Source organism: Prenolepis imparis, unplaced genomic scaffold (genome assembly GCF_030444845.1).
Source record: "Prenolepis imparis isolate NDT839.2.m4 unplaced genomic scaffold, iyPreImpa1.0 SCAF_3, whole genome shotgun sequence".
Classification (NCBI taxonomy): domain Eukaryota; kingdom Metazoa; phylum Arthropoda; class Insecta; order Hymenoptera; family Formicidae; genus Prenolepis; species Prenolepis imparis.
The window spans coordinates 4,775,838-4,798,630 of NW_028141161.1; the positions used below are offsets into that span (position 1 = coordinate 4,775,838).

Consider the following 22,793-nt stretch of genomic DNA (forward strand, 5'->3'; position numbering starts at 1 on the left):
TCTGAGGATTGACGGACCACAAAAGGTACTAAATTTTATCTTTCTGTCTGACTTACTTCAACGGGCGATTGATATTCTTCATTTTTATTCTACTTATTGTCGTCATTCCTGTGGTATTGTTGACTCTCGAATTCGTATTGATGGAAAACATTTTTTTCCAAGTGCGACAAAACTGCACATTCAAACTTGCGTATATTATAGGATTGTAGCAGATGGAGGATTTTGCGAAAAGCGCAGGCAATACCGCTACGACATGGGAGATTTGTACCTGTAATATATTAACGTATGACTAATTTTTTATGAGCTTTTCTAATCCTTCGAAGTCCGCTCCATACGTGGAGAGAAATTGATCGAGGCATTGAGAAGCTATTGGCGTGTCGGTGATTAAATCTTATTATAGCCAGGCGATCGCCTTGATCCCAATTTTTTCGCGACCTCGTCGCGATTGGACAAAATAATTTTGCTACTCGAATGTATACGTAGTAAAATATTATCACGTTATTTACTCCTTTTACGAGTATATAGAAAATGTCCTAGCATGTCGATTTCTAATTCATAATTGATAAATTAATTAAATCAGCACGCAACGAATACTTTTCGAGCGTTAAACGTTTTATAATTATATATATACTCACATAGAAATACTGAACTGCGAGTGCAAGAATGGCATAGGGTAACCAGGCGATTAGAAAAGCAATGATCATTAGGTACACCATCATTGTAATCTTCCTCTCTCGTCTGTTATTTTGACCTATAATAAGAAAAATATGAATCCAATTAGAGGAATTAGAAATAAACTTGAAACTGCATTATCAAATTTTCAGAATATATTTTTTTCAAAAATTGTATTTAACATCGTGTGTTTTAGGTAGAAAAAAAATTATATGTATTTAACTTTGTATAACTAAGCTTTATAAAAGCTTGCTATTATAGCTTGCTATTATAAAAAAAGTCTAGCGCAAACTTACCAATCCTTTTTCGCATTTTCTTCAAGCTCCTTATAATGCCGCAGTAACTGCTGATTATTATTGTGACAGGAAGGAAAAATCCAAAAATAAATATAAATCCGATGTAAAAATCATTATGCGTCTCAGGATCGTGTATTTCCCAGGATACGCTGCAAGATATATTACCGGCCTCCAGGCCATAAGTGCCCCAATTGAAAAACGGCGGTAATGACAAAGAGAGCGCATATATCCAAACCAAAAGCGCCAATATGTAAGCGTGTCTATAAGAATTGACAAAGAATTGACAAATTTTTGAAGGAATAAATATTTAATGTAGGAGACAAGAACTTACATAAAATATTAAAATTAATGTTACATAATGATTATAATTATATTATTGCTGGCAGATTTAATTTATATTAAAAAATTTATATTAATTAAAATAAAATACAAAAATTTAGCGTATCCTTGAAAAAATTAAATTATTTTTCGGGGGGACTCGTATTTAAACTTTGAAAAGACAATAACATAAGTAAAATTGCTACGTTCTCTTATAAATTGGCGGATAAAATTTAACTAAATAAAAAATTATTAAATATTTTTAAAAAAATGCATAATAAAAGAATAATTGAAATACCGAAATTATTGATTATTCGAATATGTGCGAATCAAACTCTATATAAGTAGGGATCAGTGATCAAACTCGATATACGTATAATCAGACGCGACTCAAGTTGAACTTCACGAATATAGGTACGTTCTATTGTTTTTCTTTTGTCCATTTATCATGTAATACATTATAATACATAAACACATAATATATATTTATAACACATTTAGATGTGAATTTTTTTGACACAGAAATAAAAATGCAAAATGCATTTATTTCCACACAAGAACCTTTTCGCGTAAAAAACATTTTATGTATAATAATACTTTGTTTTTCAATTTAAATTAATATAATTACGCGAGAAAAAAGCATGCATTTCACATTTTAATTCTATAAAAACACAAATTAATTTAAAAAATAATCTAATATAATATGTATTGTTAGTTTCAATTATAACATAAATAAATTATAACATTTTTTTTATAATTAAAAATATTATATCGCATTCAAATAATAGAATAAAAGTTGTACAAAGTTTTTCAATTATTAAGTCTCACTTGTACTAAAACATATAATTAACAACAATTTTCATGCAACATGTTAAAAAAGAGTGTGAAAATTCAAGGATTTATTCTTTGATTCATTCAAAATTGCTTTTTTTCGCAAAAGTGTGCATATCATTTTTCTAAAATAATTTCTTAACGTCTAGATTAAAACCTTTTGTAATACAAATTTTAGTAAAAACTTAAAAACATTTAATTTTATTGAAGTAAAAGTTAAAGCTTAAATATAAGAAAATAACAAAAGAACACTTTGCTATTTATTCTCATTTTTAAAACAATAACAGTACAATTTGAAATAATTTTCAAAAGCAATTAATTTTCGGTACTTTTTTTCATTTTTTACAATTAAAAAATTATTAAATATTTCGATGTTTTTCGTTGAAGGAAGCAATGAATTTAAACCATAGAGCTACTTTTGAGTGAAGAGATTCATATGAAGACATCTTTCAATTTTTGACTTTTTAACACAAAGGCCAGATAAAAATATTGAAATACGTCATATATAAATTCTCTTTTGGGAATAATCCAACATGCAGTATGATCAGAAACCCTAACTCGCTAATGAAACTTTTAACTCAGAGGAATAACGGATTTATTGTTAAAGAGGATTAAAAATCGTTTAGCCTTCTCTCGGTTACTATATCGTCTTTAGACAACATTGTTAACAAGGAGATCATTTTCATCGTTAATTGCGAAGGCACGAATATAATGAAGGATCTGTGAAGTAATACTGAGACGGCAATACTGTATTTTTTGTATTATTAAAAAACGCGTTACGTAAAATTTGTCAAAATGTTCGATAGAAACATATCGTGATTTTCCTGAAACGATTTATATCTACAATATTGTTTATCACGTGCAAATAATTTTACATCCTCTCGACGTAAAGAGACCAAATGTCCTAAAATTTAGGAAACGTTTATTATTTCCGTATTCCGTTCCGTTACTTCTACAATAAACAATAGAAGTGACAAAAAATTGTTGTGTTAGTTAAATATTTAACACATTAACTAAATTATTTGTCATAAACTGGGCAAATTTATGTAGAAATTATGTCTTGAAGGTGTTAATGGCCATTTCGTAGGTATGACGAGTAACAGCGCTTCCTGGAGAACGTCGCGATGAAAGTATGCGATGGAAAGTCGAGGAATGCGCAAATTGATCATCATTTCACTGTGTGATGTTTGTACCATATAATTCCAACATTCCGTTTCATAAAGAAAAAAAGAATTATTATGTGTCTGAAAGTTTAAATCTTTATACATGATAGGAACGGGAGTTTATTTCTCGCTGACAACATGCTTTTTTAATAACAAATTACAAAATAAATTAAATAAGTAAATAAGATAAATGTTAACTAAAGATTGAAACTCGCGTCTAAACATAACATAAAATTTTAATTTATATACATTTTTTTTCTTATTTTTTATATGTGTATGTGTGTGTACATATACATATACAGGGTGTCCGGTAATAGTCGCATCAACCGTCGTGTGCAGGTAGAGCTAGTTAAACCGAGTAGAAAAGTCCTCTACCATTTTGTGATATTCTCAATAATAAGAGAGAAATAAATTAAAGAAAATCAGCCAATTCGCGCGATGATAAGCGTGCGGCGAGAAGAGACAGCCCACTCGGGGGTCCAGAGTTAGCGCTACTCGTATGGAGTTACTGTCTTTTGTAAAGCGCTCCTCCCCGCTTCATCGCGCGCTTAGCAACCGTGTAACATTATACTGTTTCTTTTCGCCGCATGCTTAGTAACGACATAAAACTGGGCTGTCTCTTCTCGCCGTCGTTACGCGAATTGGCCGATCTTTATTAATTAATATCTCTCTTATTATTGAGAATATCGCAAAATGGTAGAGGACTTTTCTACTCGGTTTAACTAGCTCTACCTGCACACGACGGTTGATGCGACTATTACCGGACACCCTGTATATGTGCATATTTATTTGTGTTTATCTCATGTGCGTTAATTTATTATTAATAATTCATTACCTTATTGATAATGTCTTCATTGGACATGTCACCAGCAGGAACCTTTCTATTGCCATTACCGTTAAATTACCGATACTGGCGAATCCCATTGTAGTCATAAACCACGCGTACCTAAAATAGGGAATCTGGTTGCCATAATTATATGTAATATGAATCTATTGGATAAAATTTTCTAAAACGTGGATTATATATTTTAGTTTCATTCATCAAATGTTTTTTTGTATCAAATTTTGTAGTGTATAAAATTATATATTTTTAATTATATATTTTTTCTTATATAAAATAATTCTTGTCATCATTCTACATATAAAAATACAAATCTAAAATGAGATTATATAAAAAAATGAGTATTCCTACTTTATATCTTACTTTAGAATTTCTTTTAGCATGTGTGCCATTTTTTGGCATGGCATACTCAGTCAGATATTTTTTTTTAAAGATTGACATTTTTAAAATATTAAAGATCGGCAGCTGTGATTGAACGGTTTAAGACAGTGTGAAGATTTCTTTCACTTTTAGCGCCAACAAAAAGTCATGCGATAACAGCTGTTCATGACTGTTGATGACTAAAATTTATATCGCCTATCTAAGTGTACAGATGTGATTTGTTTTAAATTTTCAGAGAAATGGAAGAAAAAAAATTATTTTATAGCTGTACTCATTACTCTTTTAATATTTTTCAAGTTTATGTTTAAAATTGATAAGAGAAGAGTTTCTCGCAATAATAAGAAATCATATTTATCACAATAATAATAAATCTAATAAATATCGTATATCTATATATATAAGTGCCGTCCGTCTGTCTGTCTGTCTGTATGTACGCGAACTCCTTCCACATTTGTGGACCGATTTTTGTGAAACAAGTACCAAAATGTTGCAAATTTTTCGGGGGTGGCTGCTGTGGGGTTTATTTTAATTTTTAAAAAAATTTTTTTTTCTCAAAAAGGAGGGTATGTTTTCCTGAAAATAATTTTTTCACAGATTTTTACGCCATTTACGCCAATGTGTTTAGGGTGTTCCAAAACATTGTATGTGGGTGGTTGCGTGGGTTTTGCGTGGGAGTTTGCACGCAAAACCCACGCAACCACCCACATACAATGTTTTGGAACACCCTAAACACATTGGCGTAAATGGCGTAAAAATCTGTGAAAAAATTATTTTCAGGAAAACATACCCTCCTCTATGAGAAAAAAAAAATTTTTTTAAAAATGAAAATAAACCCCACAGCAGCCACCCCCGAAAAATTTGCAACATTTTGGTACCTGTTTCACAAAAATCGGTCCACAAATGTGGAAGGAGTTCGCGTACATACAGACAGTGGGTGGTTGCGTGGGTTTTGCGTGCAAACTCCCACGCAAAACCCACGCAACCACCCAAAAAACCAACCAACGCACTTATACATTTGTTCACCGATTTTCAATAAATTCGTAAAAAAATTCAGCAAATTTTTCGGTGATGGCTACTATATGTGATTTTTTTAACCCACCCTCGCAACCACCCACGCACCCACCTACGCACTCATACATTTGTTAACCGATTTTCAATAAATTGGTTCCAAAATTTCGCTAATTATTCGGGGATGGCTACTATATGTGATTTTTTTTGTTTTACACCTTCACCCACGCACCCACCCAAGCAATCACATATTTGTTAACCGATATTTTCAAAATTGGTAGTCAAATTTTCGATATTTTTAAGGGATGACCATTATGGTTATTTTAAAGTTTTGCCCACCCACGCAACCACCCACGCACCCACCTACGCAATCATATATTTTTTCATCTATTTGCATGAAATTGGTAACAAAATTTCGAAAATTATTCGGGGATGACTATTATATGTGATTTTTTTTAACAAACCCTCGCAACCACCCACGCACCCACCCACGTACTAATACATTTGTTCGCTGATTTTCACGAAATTGGTGAACGATTCGAAATTGGTATTAAAATTTTCAAATTTTTAATTTTTTAAGTTTTGCTAACCCACGCAACCACCCACACACCCACCCACGCACTCATAAATTTGTTAACCGATTTTCACGAAATTGGTACCAAAATTTCGAAAATTATTCGGGGATGAATATTATATGTGATTTTTTTAGTTTTGTCTACTTACGCACCCACCCACGCATCCACACACGCATTCACACATTTATTAAACGATTTTCACTAAATTGGTACTAAAATTTCGCAAATTTTTCAAAGATGGTTACTGTATGTGATTTTTTTTTAATTTTTAGCAAAATTTAGCAAATTTATTAGAGATGGCTACGCATTTAAGAAATGTTATGGGGACGCATTTAAGAAATGTTATTTTATGTTAAAAAACTTTGTAGTTATAAAAGAGAAACATATAATTTTAATAAAATCATCTTTTGGTAGTGGCGTGATTGTTAAATGGTGTTATTAAGTAAGAGCATTTATTTATTAATGTATTGTTTTTTTTAAATCGTAAAAATTTTTAAATTATTTTGTTCAGTGAGATTTTGCAAAAATCACCCCTTAGAGGTGATGAGTTTTATTTACATGTCATTTCAGAAATTACTATCTATCTATCTATATCTATATATATAAGTAGCTGGTTTCACATATTAAATGTCATCATTGATCAAACGAATACAAATCAATTTGAAAATACAATCATGGAAGAAAATAATATACCGAAAGAAATAGAAAAAGAAATTGAAGAATTTCTAAATGGTAAATATAAATAATAATTAATTTATTTAAATAAAATAATATTTTTTTTTAATTTGTTAATTGTTTTATTTAAATTAATATATTATCACATTAACATATAATCTAATATATTTTTTAATTAAAAAATTTCAGTAATTGAAGATGATCAAATAAATACAAATGAATTTGAAAATTCAATTGTGGAAGAAAATAATATACCGAAAGAAATAGAAAATGTTCTGATAAATAAAACAAATGGATTTGAAATTAAAAATATAACGATGAATCAATTAAATATATCAACAGAAATTGAAGAATTTCAAAATGGTAAAAATATAAACAATAATTAATTTATTTAAATAAAATATTTTTTTATAAATTTGTCAATCGTTTTATTTAAATTAATATTATTACATATATATAAAGATATAACCTAATCTATATATATAAATAAAAAATTTCAGTACTTGAAGATGGGCTAGATCATGTATTAATAATGCCATTAGAAGAATTTGAAAAACGAGAGGAGCTAAAGAAGGAGGAGTGTATGAAGAATGAATTTAAAGATAAATTTCAGAAAAAAAATAAAAAGCGGAAAGAAGATAATAATGACAATGATGAAAAAAAGGATAAACAAATTAAAAAAATATAATTTGGTATAAAATAATTATTTAAATTATTAAATATGTGTATTTTTTACATGTTTAGATATTTAATAAAAATTATATATTAAAAATTTTTATTTGTTAATTATTATTTAATAAAATTCGCTGCTTTTTAAATTTCTATACGCTAATTTAATTATTTTTTCAAAATTAATAGAATAAATATTACAACTTTTGTTTGAGATATGCCCAAATATAATATTAATAATTAAATTTTCTACAATTTGCAATATGGGATACGTAACAATAACAGTAATATTATATGTAAAAATTATAGTTTACAAAACTTAATTTAAAAAAATTAATAAACTAACATCATAAATAATAAAAATAACAAACAATAATAAAACTAAAAAACTAATAAATAAATAATAAAAAAAATAATATTTATAATATTAATAACAATAAAATATTTATTTAATAATAAATTAATAATAAAAAAATAATATTAATAATATTAATAATAATTTATTTATATAAATAAATAATTATTTATTTATGTAAATAAATTTTTGTTATGTTTTGTGGCGGGAGAGAGAGAGAGGAAGAAGGAGACTAAAGGGAAAGAAGATATATATCTAACCTAACCATATTATCTCTTTTTCTCTTTCTCTCTTTCTCTCTCTCTCTCTCTCTCTCTCTCTCTCTCTCTCTCTCTCCCTCTCTCTCTCTCTCTATCTATCTATTTATCTCTCTCTGTCTCTCTTTGAAATTAAAATTTACTTACATTATGCTCACTGGTGTTGCACGCATTTTCGTTTATCTCTTTAGACATCTTGATTAATTAGAAGCCGATTTATACAATTATACGTAGTAATTAGAGATGTGTGACATTAACTACAAAGAACAGTTGAAAGAAATGTGGTACGCATAAAATAATAATATTGAAGATAAATGTTACTATAGTCAAGGCATACAAATTAAAGGTTTATTTACACGAATTGCACACATATACAAAAACACATACACAAATTTCAACCTCAATTAAGAGCAGAACTTTATTCGGGATTAATGGATCACCTAGATAATCGAGCACAAAATGAAGGAATTACAGCTGGTATATCTGTGATATTACCTTCTTCATTTATGGGCAGTCCAAGAAACATGCAAGAAAGGTACCAAGATGCTATGTCTTTGGTAAGAAAGTTTGGTAAACCAGATATTTTTCTTACAATGACTTGCAATCCTCAATGCCCAGAAATTAAGGATAATCTTGATGGATGTTTAATAGAATTTCGACCAGATTTGGTCGCTAAAACATTTAACTTGGATGTCAAAGAAATTTTAAATGATCTAATTCATAATAAAATTTTTGGAAATATAATTGCTTATGCAGGTGTGATTGAATTTCAAAAAAGAGGACTTCCACATTTGCATTTACTTGCAATGTTGAGTGATGAAGATAAGCCCCGACTTCAAGAAGTTATTGACATGATGATATGGGCTGAAATCCTTGATGAAGAAAGATATTCAGATCTTAATTTAAAAATTTTGAAGCACATGATTCATGGTCCTTGTGGAGATTCCTCCCACAGATATCCTTGCACTGGAGACAATGGAAAATGTTCAAAAGGTTTTCCAAAAGAGTTTCGTGAAGAAACTAATGCTAATGTGAATGGATATCCTATGTATCAACGAAGGAATTTTGGTAAAAAATACATCGTTAGAGGCAAAGAAGTTGATAATCGATGGGTGGTGCCATATTCATCATATTTAATCATGAAATATGATCGACATATCAATTTGGAAATATGTTCATCGGTGAAGAGCGTAAAATACTTATATAAATATATTCATAAAGGATTTGACTGTGCTGCGATTGAAGTGCAAGCACGAGATGGCACAAGGCTAATTAAAATAGATGAAATTAACTCATTCCTGGATGCAAGATATATTAGTGCTCCAGAAGCAATGTGGAGACTGAACGGATACGATCTGTTTATGAGATCTCATACAGTAATCAGATTGGCAGTTCATTTGCCTAATCGTCAAATGGTTTATTTTCGAGCAGGAAATGAAGAGCAAGCTGCTCAGAGAGAGCTCACTCGAGATACTACGCTGACTGCATGGTTCAAATTAAATCAATCTGATGAAAATGCAGTGAATTTTATTTACACAGATATTCCTTATCATTATATGTATATGATAAAAAAGAAACTAAGTGGAAGCCACGCAAAAAGGTGGTGAAAAAATAATTTCAAGACTCTATACAGTAAGCATAAAAGATATTGAGAGATTTTATCTCCGTCTTCTTTTACTACATGTGACTGGAGTTAAATGTTTTGAAGATTTGAGAACTGTAAATGGAGTTCTTTATAATACATTTAAAGATGCAGCAATTGCAAAAAATTTGGTAGAAAATGATAATCTTTGGGGAAAAACGCTGGAAGAAGCAACAGAATCGAATATGCCTGCACAACTTCGAGAATTATTTGCTTACATTTGCATCTTTGGAACTCCAACAGATGTACCAACTATTTGGAATAAATATAAAGATTTCATGATTGAGGACTTTGTACATAACAATGTTGTAAATCCTGAAAATATGGCTTTAAACCATATACAAGGAATTCTGATAAATAATGGAAGTAGCTGTGAGAACTTCCAATTGACAAATACAACTCCAATAAATATTTACGTAACAGAGTATAATGTGGATGAAAAAAGAATACGTGGTGATTATTTATTATCGACACTAAATGCTGAGCAAAAGCACGTGTACGATATAGTCATGCGAGCAGTTGAAAATGAAAATGAAACTCAGAGGTTATTTTTTATTGACGGGTTTGCAGGAAGTGGTAAAACATACCTATTTAACACATTTTTAAGTGTTATTCGAGGAAGAAACGAAATAATTCTTCCATGTGCTTCAACTGGAATTGCAGCCACACTTCTGAAAGGAGGAAGAACTTATCACTCTCTGTTTAAGCTTTCAATCCCAATTGATGATGGAGCTAAATCAAATATTAGAGGAAATTCTCAAGGTGCACGAGAATTGATTAATGCCAAATTAATCATATGGGATGAAGTGAGCATGACTGTTGGACATGCTTTAACAGCAGTTGATAAACTTTTAAAGGATTTGATGAAGAATCCTCGACCATTTGGAGGAAAAGTAATTTTATTTGCAGGAGATTTCAGACAAAATCTCCCAGTAGTGCCTCATGCACAAAAAGCAGCTATAATTGAATCGATTGTAAAATACAATCCTATATGGAGGAACGTAACTCAAGTTAAATTAAAACAAAATATGAGAATTGCGGAAGAAAAAGAATTTTCAAATTGGCTAATGCAACTCGGAGATGGTAAATTATCAAATAAGGATGGACTACATCTCGATACAATTGAAATCCACAAAGATTTTATATCAAAAGAATCTCTTATTAATGAAATTTTTGGTGATAGAATCACCATGGAACGGATTAGAGAAAATCCAGATCGAGCGATAATTTGTCCTAAAAATGAGGATACTTTTAAAATTAATGACACAATCCTTTGTCAAATGGAAGGAGAGGAAAAGGAATATCTCTCAATTGACTTTATTGTAAGTGATGATCCACAGGAGCAATTAAATTTTCCAACAGAGTTTTTGAACTCTCTGACACCTTCTGGAATGCCAGTTCATCGACATAAAATAAAAGTCAGTGCTATAATAATCCTATTAAGAAATTTAAATACTAAGAAAGGACTTTGTAATGGAACAAGATTTATTGTAACTAATTTGAAAAATAATCTAATTTATGCGGAGGTTCTAACTGGTCCTGCTCGAGGACAGATTGTCATCATTCCAAGGATAGATTTAATTACAAGTGATTTGGAATTGCCATTTAAATTTAAACGAAGACAGTTTCCTATTCGAGTATCATTTGCTATGACAATAAATAAATCACAAGGACAGAGTTTAGAAAAAATTGGGATTTATTTGCCACATCATGTATTTACTCATGATCAACTTTATGTGGCATTTTCTAGAGCAACCAAAAGGGAAAGTGTAAAAATTAAAAAGCCGAATTATAAAAGCTTTGAGGACCGCGCGAAGCGCGGTCCGAAACGCTAGTCTATATATATAAGTGCCGTCCGTCTGTCTGTCTGTCTGTATGTACGCGAACTCCTTCCACATTTGTGGACCGATTTTTGTGAAACAGGTACCAAAATGTTACAAATTTTTCGGGGGTGGCTGCTGTGGGGTTTATTTTAATTTTTAAAAAAATTTTTTTTTTCTCAAAGAGGAGGGTATGTTTTCCAGAAAATAATTTTTTCACAGATTTTTACTCCATTTACGCCAATGTGTTTATGGTGTTCCAAAACATTGTATGTGGGTGGTTGCGTGGGTTTTGCCCACCCGCGCAACCACCCAAAAAACCAACCAACGCACTTATACATTTGTTCACCGATTTTCAATAAATTCGTAAAAAAATTCAGCAAATTTTTCGGTGATGGCTACTATATGTGATTTTTTTAACCCACCCTCGCAACCACCCACGCACCCACCTACGCACTCATACATTTGTTAACCGATTTTCAATAAATTGGTTCCAAAATTTCGCTAATTATTCGGAAATGGCTACTATATGTGATTTTTTTTGTTTTACACCTTCACCCACGCACCCACCCAAGCAATCACATATTTATTAACCGATGTTTTCGAAATTGGTAGTAAAATTTTCGATATTTTTAAGGTATGACCATTATGGTTATTTTAAAGTTTTGCCCACCCACGCAACCACCCACGCACCCACCTACGCAATCATATATTTTTTTATCTATTTGCATGAAATTGTTAACAAAATTTCGAAAATTATGCAATAATTGAATCGATTGTAAAATACAATCCTATATGGAGGAACGTAACTCAAGTTAAATTAAAACAAAATATGAGAACTGCGGAAGAAAAGGAATTTTCAAATTGGCTAATGCAACTCGGAAAAGGTAAATTATCAAATACGGATGGACTACATCTCGATAAAATTGAAATCCCCAAAGATTTTATATCAAAAGAATCTCTTATTAATGAAATTTTTGGTGATAGAATCACCATGGAACGGATTAGAGAAAATACAGATCGAGCGATACTTTGTCCTAAAAATGAAGATACTTTTAAAATTAATGACACAATCCTTTGTCAAATGGAAGGAGAGGAAAAGGAATATCTCTCAATTGACTTTATTGTAAGTGATGATCCACAGGAGCAATTAAATTTTCCAACTAAGTTTTTGAACTCTCTGACACCTTCTGGAATGCCAGTTCATCGACTTAAAATAAAAGTCAGTGCTATAATAATCCTATTAAGAAATTTAAATACTAAGAAAGGACTTTGTAATGGAACAAGATTTATTGTAACTAATTTGAAAAATAATCTAATTTATGCGGAGGTTCTAACTGGTCCTGCTCGAGGACAGATTGTCATCATTCCAAGGATAGATTTAATTACAAGTGATTTGGAATTGCCATTTAAATTTAAATGAAGACAGTTTCCTATTCGAGTATCATTTGCTATGACAATAAATAAATCACAAGGACAGAGTTTAGAAAAAATTGGGATTTATTTGCCACATCCTGTATTTGCTCATGGTCAACTTTATGTGGCATTTTCTAGAGCAACCAAAAGGGAAAGTGTAAAAATTAAGATTGATGAATTTAGCAATCAAGGACATCTAATTGAAGGAAGTGAAAAATGTTTTACAAAAAATGTAATATACAGAGAAATTTTGTAAATTGAAGAATTATGAAATTGTATGAGAGCTAATAATAGCAGGTTAGCGGTGGGTACATTAGACGTAATCAAAAAATATTTGAGTAAGGAAAAAAAATTGGTATAATAATTAAATAATAAAAAAAAAAAAAATTTGTATGTATATATATTTACTAAACTAATGTTTCAGATTTAAAACATATTAAATTGTGTGGAAATTAAAATAACAAAAAAAAATTAATATAAGCAAACAAAATTTTAATTATAAATATTTAAGTTTATGCAAAACAAGACGCAAAATACAATATCAGGGAGTGAAAAAAAATAATAGTAGTCATCTTCGAAAAATTTGCAACATTTGATATAAATTTCGTGAAAATCGGTCAAAAAATATGGAAGTAGTTCGCGGTAATACAGACAGAACAATTAATCTTTTGTGTTAAATCAGGTTTTATAAAGGCTTTATGAGAACCGCGCGAAGCGCGGTCCGAATTATAAAAGCTTTGAGGACCGCGCGAAGCGCGGTCCGAAACGCTAGTAGTATATAAGTTCCGTCCGTCTGTCTGTCTGACCGCGAACTACTTCCACATTTGTGGACCGATTTTCTCGAAATTGGTACCAAAGTGTTGCAAATTTTTCGGGGATTGCTACTAATGTGGTTTTTTTAGTTTCTACCCACCCACGCACACCCACCCACGCATTCACGCATTTATTGACCGATTTTCACGAAATTGGTACCAAAATATCGCAAATTTTTCGTAGATGACGACGATGTGTTTTTTTTAGTTTTATACCCCCACCCACGCACCCACCCACGCACGTATATTCACATATTCATTGACAGATTTTCACGAAATTGGTACCATAATTTTGCAAATTTTTCGAGGATCGTTAATTTGTGGTTTTTTAAAGGTTTTTTTAAGTTTACACCCACCCACGCACACCCACCCACGCATTCACGCATTTATTGACCGATTTTCACGGAATTGGTACCAAAATTTCGCAAATTTTTCGGGGATGGCTACTATGTTGTTTTTTTTAACTATTGCCCACCCACTCACCCACCCACGCACCCATCCACGTATTCACATATTCATTGACAGATTTTTATATAATCTATATATAAAGTACCTTTGTGGTTTTTTTTAAGTTTTATATCCCTACTCATCCAGCCATGCAGCAATTCATCAATTCATATATTTGTTGACAGATTTTCTCGAAATTGGTGTATTCACATGTTCATTGACAGATTTTTATATAATCTATATATATATAAGTACCTTTGTGGTTTTTTTTAAGTTTTATATCCCCATTCATCCACCCACGCAGCAATCCATCAATTCATATATTTGTTGACCGATTTTATCAAAATTGATATTAAATTTTTTAAAAATTTTTGGGGCTGACTACTGTTTTTTTTTTAATTTTTATACTACGATCAACCCACCCACGCATCTACCCACGCATTCAAAAATATATTTACTGATTTTATAGAAATTGTTAAGAAAATTTTCCAAATTTTTCGAGGATGGCTATTATGTGGTTTTTTTAAGTTTTGCTCACCCACCCACCCACCCATGCACCCATCCATCAACTCATATATTTGTTGACCGATTTTATAGAAATTGGTACCAAAATTTTTAAATTTTTTCGGGAATGGCGAAAATGATGGTTTTTTAAAGTTTAAAACCCCAAATCACGCACCCACCCACGCGCGCGCGCATTTATGGACTGATTTTCACCAAATTGGTATCAAAATGTTTAAAATTATTATGTTTGCGATGATCGATGAAAAATTTTGATTTTTATAAAATTTTAATTTTAAAAAAATATGTATATTTTTTTGAAGATTTCTACATCATTGTGTTTAGAATGTTCCAAAACATTGAAATATAAAATTTTATTAAATACATGAAATATGTATATTTTTTTGAAGATTTATACAACATTGTGTTTAGAATGTTCCAAAACATTGAGATATTATTAAATACATGTATGTGTTCATCCACATTTATCCATTTTATTATATCTACACACACACACACAAACATAGATATATAGATATACATACACATAGCGTTAAAAAATTAAATCTTATGTAATAATCTATATATAGTTTATATTTTTTGACGTGAGTAATTTAATGACTATTTGCTGGTTTCACATTTTAAATGTCATTTATTTAATGAAATAAATAGACTGATTAAAAAATAAAATAAGTATTATCATGGATAAAAAATTAAATAAATCAAATAAATGTGAGAATATAATGAATGAAAATAATGGCATTAAACAGAGTGAAATAGTTAGAGAATGTGAGAATGTAATGAATGAAAATAATAGCATTAGCCAAGGCGACGAATATGAAAATGGTAAATATTAAAAAATAATTAATTAGTTAATTTATAAAAAATAATTTTATTTAATGTAATTGTACACACATACTTTATTGTTTAAAAAATTGCAGTACTTCAAGATGAGCAGTCTATATATATAAGTGCCGTCCGTCTGTCTGTCTGTCTGTATGTACGCGAACTCCTTCCACATTTGTGGACCGATTTTTGTGAAACAGGTACCAAAATGTTGCAAATTTTTCGGGGGTGGCTGCTGTGGGGTTTATTTTAATTTTTAAAAAAAATTTTTTTTTTCTCAAAAAGGAGGGTATGTTTTCCTGAAAATAATTTTTTTACAGATTTTTACGCCATTTACGCCAATGTGTTTAGGGTGTTCCAAAACATTGTATGTGGGTGGTTGCGTGGGTTTCTAATATCATTCCTGAGCTCAAGCGTCTTATGTATAACAGTAGTGAACGGACGCAGCAAAAAATGGATCAAGAAAAATTAATTGAAAATGTTAAATCCTGTGACTCTTTATATGTAATGAGCCATGCAAAATATAGTGACAATGTATTTAAAGAAAATGCTTGGAGAAGAATTGCGAAAGAAATGAACCAGCCAGGTAAGTTTAATAATTTATTCTACTTATACAATAGTTTCTAATTTATTGTGTCTTGTCATTCAACTCGGCCATGTTCCGTGATAAAAAATTCTTTGAATGCGTCTCGAACAATAAATGCAGTATTTGCTGCACTTCCTCCTTGTCGTGGTAAATTTTGCAAACCAGCGTCAATGCTATTATTATGCGCACCATCTTGTACGTTAATATTATAATCTCGGATATAATTGTGCAAAATGCACGTAGTCAAAATGATTTTATCTGCATTTTCTGGTTTTAACTTCAGTCTTCGATTGTAAAGCTGAAATTTTTGACTCAGTATTCCGAACACATTTTCTGAAACTCTTCGTGCGCGTGAGAGACGGTAATTAAAAATTCTTTTTGATCTATCTTCCTGAATTTGCGAACCAGGATATGGTCTCAGTAAATATTTTTTTAATGGAAATGCCTCATCGCCAACTATGACATAAGGCATAACGTTCTGCGTATTAGGAAGCGCATTGTCTTTCGGGACATTCAATTTATTTTTTTCGAGAGCTTTGCCTAATTTAGAATTGGCAAATAGGCCTCCATCGCTATTCTTACCATATCGCTATACTGACCAATGTCGCCGCGCGGTTTATACATGAACTTTACGTGAACTTCAAATGCTTTAAATGCTTTATAGCTTTTTTATCTATAATTAATTTATCGCTAGCCTTTTATTAATACTACTTTAATAATAAAATCAGCGCCGTATTAATTGCGCGGCGACTATTGGCGGTATTCAATATTTCAAGACGAGGCAAAAATTGAAAAAGTGTGCAAGCCGACATCTGCTTCGCAGCAAAATGTTGTACAAACAATATACTTTTAAAATATGGAAAAGATTAATTTATCGCTCGTCTTCGAATATTAATACTACTTTAATAATCAAGTCAGCGCCGTATACATACTTTTTTGTCAGTGGATCTTCTCTCTCTCTCTCTCTCTCTCCCTCTCTCTCTCTCTCTCTTTTTTTCTGAGAGAAGACGTGTCAAACATCGCTCTGCAAAAGTGATAACTTTTAAGTGATTATATAGTGAGGGAGAGTGGCGAAAAAGTATTGAAGTAATAGTTGCATAGACCGGGAATAGACATGAGTGTTATCTAACAGGAATATGCTGATTTGTGAGCGTGAGAGTTATATTTCGTGTATTGAGGCATCGAGATTTCACGCGACAGGTAGACATTAAAGGTGGACACAAAGCGCTGACGTGTGAATTTGGACAAAGGTAATTGACCGCCTATGCTGGTATTAACAGCTTCGGCCGGTAATTATCGATATGAACGATGAATATGACGAGTATCGATGCTCGGCATGTAAGAAGGCAATAAAAAATCAGGTTGTTGCATGCAAGTCTTGTATTAAACTGTTTTATCATCCAGGATGTGCAAGTAAACATAAAATTTATGATAGAAATCGCGAACTGGTGTCGTGTCCTGGCCCATTTGAGAAATTTACAATTGAAAATGAAGCAGATATGAAGAAGGCACCGACAGCAGCGGGGAGCAGCAGGGAAAGACAAGGATCTACAGTTAATTAGCATGTATGTCATTGTGAAGTAAGAAAGAAAAAAAGAAAGAACGCACATACATACATCAACAAATTAATTAACGCAAAAACATTCAAAAAATATATGTAAAAAATACTTATCTACACAGAAATATTTCTTTTGAAATATAAATAATTGAAATGAAGAACGAAGGAATAGAAATAGCATCAATATTAAAGTTCTTTACTCATTTTAAAGGTTTCCTCACTTCTACAATATATTGTCGCAGTTTTTAAATGATATAAGTTTTCTTCAGTACTTTTTTAAATTAGTATATTTTAATACATTACATATATATATATATATATACATATATATATACATATATATATATAAACTTATAAATATTTTAAATATTCTTTCTAAATTATGCATATAATAATCCTTAAAAAAAAATATATTTTAATATAAATCATTATTCTATAATTTGAGATACATAATATATGCGAGATACGGCATACAATAAGATACAATTATTGGAAGATATTGTTAGGAGCAAGATCTAAGATATTACAGTCTAGATACAGTCCACCCGCTCCTCCTTGTATAATTCTTCTCAAGTCTTCCAGTTCTTGTTTAATACTTCCAAATTCTTCTCGAACTATTTCCTTAAATCATTTTAATTTCCTTCTTACATGCTGTTTCGTCTTTTATTTCTTTCACAGTTTTTACAAGCCAATCTATTTTTACGTCAATACTCGATGATCCACTCGCTCCTGATATTCTATTTCCACTGCTTGATGTCGTAAACGAACCCGTAGATCCTGTAGATCCTTGTCTTTCCCTGCTGCTCCCCGCTGCTGTCGGTGCCTTCTTCATATCTGCTTCACTTTCAATTGTAAATTTCTCAAATGGGCCAGGACACGACACCAGTTCGCGATTTCTATCATAAATTTTATGTTTACTTGCACATCCTGGATGATAAAAGTTTAATACAAGACTTGCATGCAACAACCTGATTTTTTATTGCCTTCTTACATGCCGAGCATCGATACTCGTCATATTCATCGTTCATATCGATAATTACCGGCCGAAGCTGTTAATACCAGCATAGGCGGTCAATTACCTTTGTCCAAATTCACACGTCAGCGCTTTGTGTCCACCTTTAATGTCTACCTGTCGCGTGAAATCTCGATGCCTCAATACACGAAATATAACTCTCACGCTCACAAATCAGCATATTCCTGTTAGATAACACTCATGTCTATTCCCGGTCTATGCAACTATTACTTCAATACTTTTTCGCCACTCTCCCTCACTATATAATCACTTAAAAGTTATCACTTTTGCAGAGCGATGTTTGACACGTCTTCTCTCAGAAAAAAGAGAGAGAGAGAGAGAGAGAGAAATTGATTGATTTGATATTTATTAGCTTTCTCAGCTATTTGTAAAATACAAGTCTAATTTACATTAATTACAATATACTCCTTTAACTCTCGCTTAAACGCTTCCAGTTCTTCGATTCGTCTTATTTCAGCTGGTAAGGCATTGTACATTTTCACTCCCTCATAAAACATACTCTTCTGTGCACTCGTTATCCTACGAAATTGTACCACAATGTCCCCAGCTTGCCGTGTCTGTCTTTCATTCTCTTTTCCCACTATTGTTAACTTATTTCTTAATTGATCCGGTAACATATTCTTTAAAATCTTAAAGATAAATATACATACATTATAATTCAGCCTCTGTCTTATGGACATAAACTGCAGCGCTTGCAGCATACTCTCCACTTTGGTATATCTATCACATTGCAATATGACCCTCATGGCCCGGTTTTGCGCTTTTTGCAATTCATTTAGTTGTGTTTCTCCCATATCAATTAACAGCGTCGCACAATACTCAAAGTGAGGCGCTATGATTGACTTATATATAATACATCTAGTGTATGCCGATATGTAGTTACCTATTCTATTTAAAAAACTCACTTTTTTCCCTATTTTCTTTAGCATATAATCACAGTGGTCCTTAAATCTTAACCTATCGTCAATAATTAACTTAACCATTCTAAAGCTGTTCCTCTAATTCCGTATTGATATAATTTCTCTAACAGTCTTTCTCTATCTATCGTTTCAAATGCTCGCTTGAGATCCATGAAAATTACCCCCACCATTTTTGCCTCACTAACTACCAGTTTCCATTCGTCAATGATTGTTTGAATCGCTGTTTCACACGAATACTGTTTTCTAAAACCTGACTGATGTTCTGTTATAATACAGTTATCTTCTAAATACGCCTCAATTTGCTTTTTAACTACTAATTCTAATACTTTCTCGAATATTGGTAACATATTAATAGGCCTAAATTCACTTGCTTTTCTGGCTTTTTCTATTTTTGGAATCGGTATTATCGTAGACGTTTTCCAACCTTCTGGACAGCAACCTTCCCTCAAAGAGTTATTTATTATATCAATAAATTCCTCTTTTATTACGTAAAATACTGCTTTAAGTATATCACTAGTTAATCCCTCCTCCGTGCCTTTCTTTTTTGGTAGTTCCATAACAATTTTTTGTAAATGCTCTATTCTAATCATCTCAAAATTTTCCATTATTCCCTCGCTTTCAATAACAAAAATAATTCTTTTACCTGGACTTCCTAACTTATCTCTACTTATAGATTTTACTATGTTCTCAATACTCTGTATATAATATAAATTAAATTTATTAGCTATATTGCACTCTTCAGTATTATCTAATATTTCAAAATCTATATTCTCTATTTTTTTTGTAACCGTTGGTTCGCCCCTTATTATTTCTTTTAAGGTTTTCCACATAGATGTCGGATTTCCCTTGTTATGATCTATCATATTTTCATAGTATTCTTTTTTCTTTGTCCTGATTAGTTTAACCACTGCATTTCTTTCGATTTTAAACTGTGACCAATTTTTATCCGTGTCATCATACAACGCTTTACTGTACGCCTCATCCCTTTTAGCCGCTGCTTCCCTTATTTCATCCGAAAACCACTTTTTCCCTTCCCATATTTTCGGAATTCTAAATTTTTTTCTAGGTGCTGTAGCATCCAACGCATCTACTATATTATCGACAAGTTTCTTCGCTCTCACACTGACATTCATATCTTTTTCCTAATTTATTTTCCACTAATTTAATAAATTCATCTACATTAAACTCTTTAAAATTCCTAGCATTAAATTCTCTGTATTTATTATCAATTTTATTCGCATTAAGATCAACTTTTAACCACGCATGGTCCGTTATTTTAGGTTCATGAATTACTTGCACTTCTATTTTATTATTAGCGTAAATTAAATCTATAATTGTCTTACTATCTTTCGTAATTCTCGTCGGTTTATTTACATATTGTTTCATGCCTAAGCTCAACATTGTCGTTTGTAACTTCTTTGTATAAAACGAGTCCAACATAATATCTATATTAAAGTCTCCTATTACTATACATTCTCCCCGTATTATTAATTCTTCTATTATATCCTCCAGAAATCTCACGAACTCACCATGCGATAAACTCGGTGAATGATATATTACTGTTATCACTCCTTTATACAATTTATCTTTCACCTCAATCGCAGCACACCAACAATTCGCTTCTAACTTTTTTACTAATACTATCTCATATTTAATATCGTCCCTTACATATAAAAAAACCCTTCCTGTATTTCTGTTTTCAGCATCACATCTAATCATACTATACCCCGTTACGTTCACTTCACAGTCTTCAATTTCAGCAGTCACTCTGGTTTCTGATAACGCTATGAACGCAGGATTCATTTTCTTCATAATCTGATGCTGCATCTCGTCTTTATGCGCCATCAAACTTTGCGCATTTGTATATAGTATTAATTCCGTTTCCTTCTGTAGTTGCTATTTATCTTCCTCCCATCCGGCCCTTCTCTTCTCCTCCTGTATCGCCCTCTTGAAAGTCGGACATTCCGGATCAAGTGCGCCATGCTCATCATTTATTTTCAAATTGTATGTTTGAATCTTAAACATACAATTTATACATCTTTTCTTTGTCGCTGTACATTCACTCACCTTGTGATTTCCTGCACATTTGTGACATGTTTCATTACGCGTACAATTCTTTGCAATATGATAATAACCCCAGCATTTAAAACATCTTTTAATGTTAATGTGATTGAATACAGGACACTTTCTCCATCCTACATTCAGTTTCCCTTTTCTTAATATTACTTCATGAGTCTCTTCATCTGCTTCAATTATTACGATACCATCTTTTCCTCTTCTTCCGGACTGATATTTCTCATTTATTTTCTCTTTAACTATTCTCTTCACTATTCGCATATGAATTCCTTCATTTTTCACGTCAATTTTGTTCTGCTTCTTAATTGTACCTATTAAATCATCATCATTCAACTCCATTTCTTCCTCGCCAATATTGACAATTTTTATCTTAGGTTTCATCCGCGGTGACTCAGTAACGTTAAAGTTCTCGCCCAGCTTGGCTTGTACTGTCGCCTTTAGCTTTTCCATTTCTTCTCCAGTCTCACAGCCGAGAATCACTGTTCCCTTACTTCCTTTTTTTAACTTCGTTATTCCCATAGCCATATTCTTGATATCTACCTTTTCTTTTATCAGTTTTTTAGTTGCTTCACTCTCCTGTTGCACCTTGGGTTTGACAATTATAATATTTTCTTTTTCCTTCTCTTTAACTGCTTCACTATAACATTCAATAGACAAAAAATGTCGGCATTTAATTTTAGGGCAAAAAACAATGCAATTAAGAAATTTAACAATTTAAAAATCAAACACAACTTTAAGTTAAACCCTTTTCATAACATTGACAAGTCCAAATGGCTAATAAATATCAGTAGTAAACAAATTCCTGACACTGTTTCTGACTTTTTAAGCTTAGGTGAAAATTTTGCATTACCTGTTCATCAGTCTCAGAAACATGACCGCAAAAGTTATGTACTTGAGGTTGTTAAAAATTTTGAATCAAATTTTAAAAACATCCCTACAGATTCCATAGAAACAACGCGACTCTCTATAGCAAATACGCTTCAAAGATTCCTTGACGAAAGAAAACATATTAATTATTTAGATAGGCATATTCAAAAAGAATTTTTAAATTGCAAAAAGTTTTTACGTGACAATGAAGATATTCTCGTCACGAGG

General features: G+C 31.4%; 1 protein-coding gene across 1 annotated transcript; it reads right to left on the minus strand.

Annotated features, from left to right (window-relative positions):
• Nucleotides 1-52: 52 nt before the first annotated feature.
• On the minus strand, nucleotides 53-22,571 carry LOC145934305 (rhodopsin-like). The gene is made up of 7 exons (XM_083034668.1): nucleotides 22,549-22,571; nucleotides 22,239-22,335; nucleotides 18,749-18,798; nucleotides 4,116-4,226; nucleotides 969-1,228; nucleotides 636-751; nucleotides 53-268 (listed from the first exon to the last, which is right to left on the minus strand). The coding sequence occupies exons 1-7, from the start codon at nucleotides 22,569-22,571 to the stop codon at nucleotides 53-55; spliced, it is 873 nt and encodes a 290-aa protein (XP_082890794.1).
• Nucleotides 22,572-22,793: the final 222 nt, after the last annotated feature.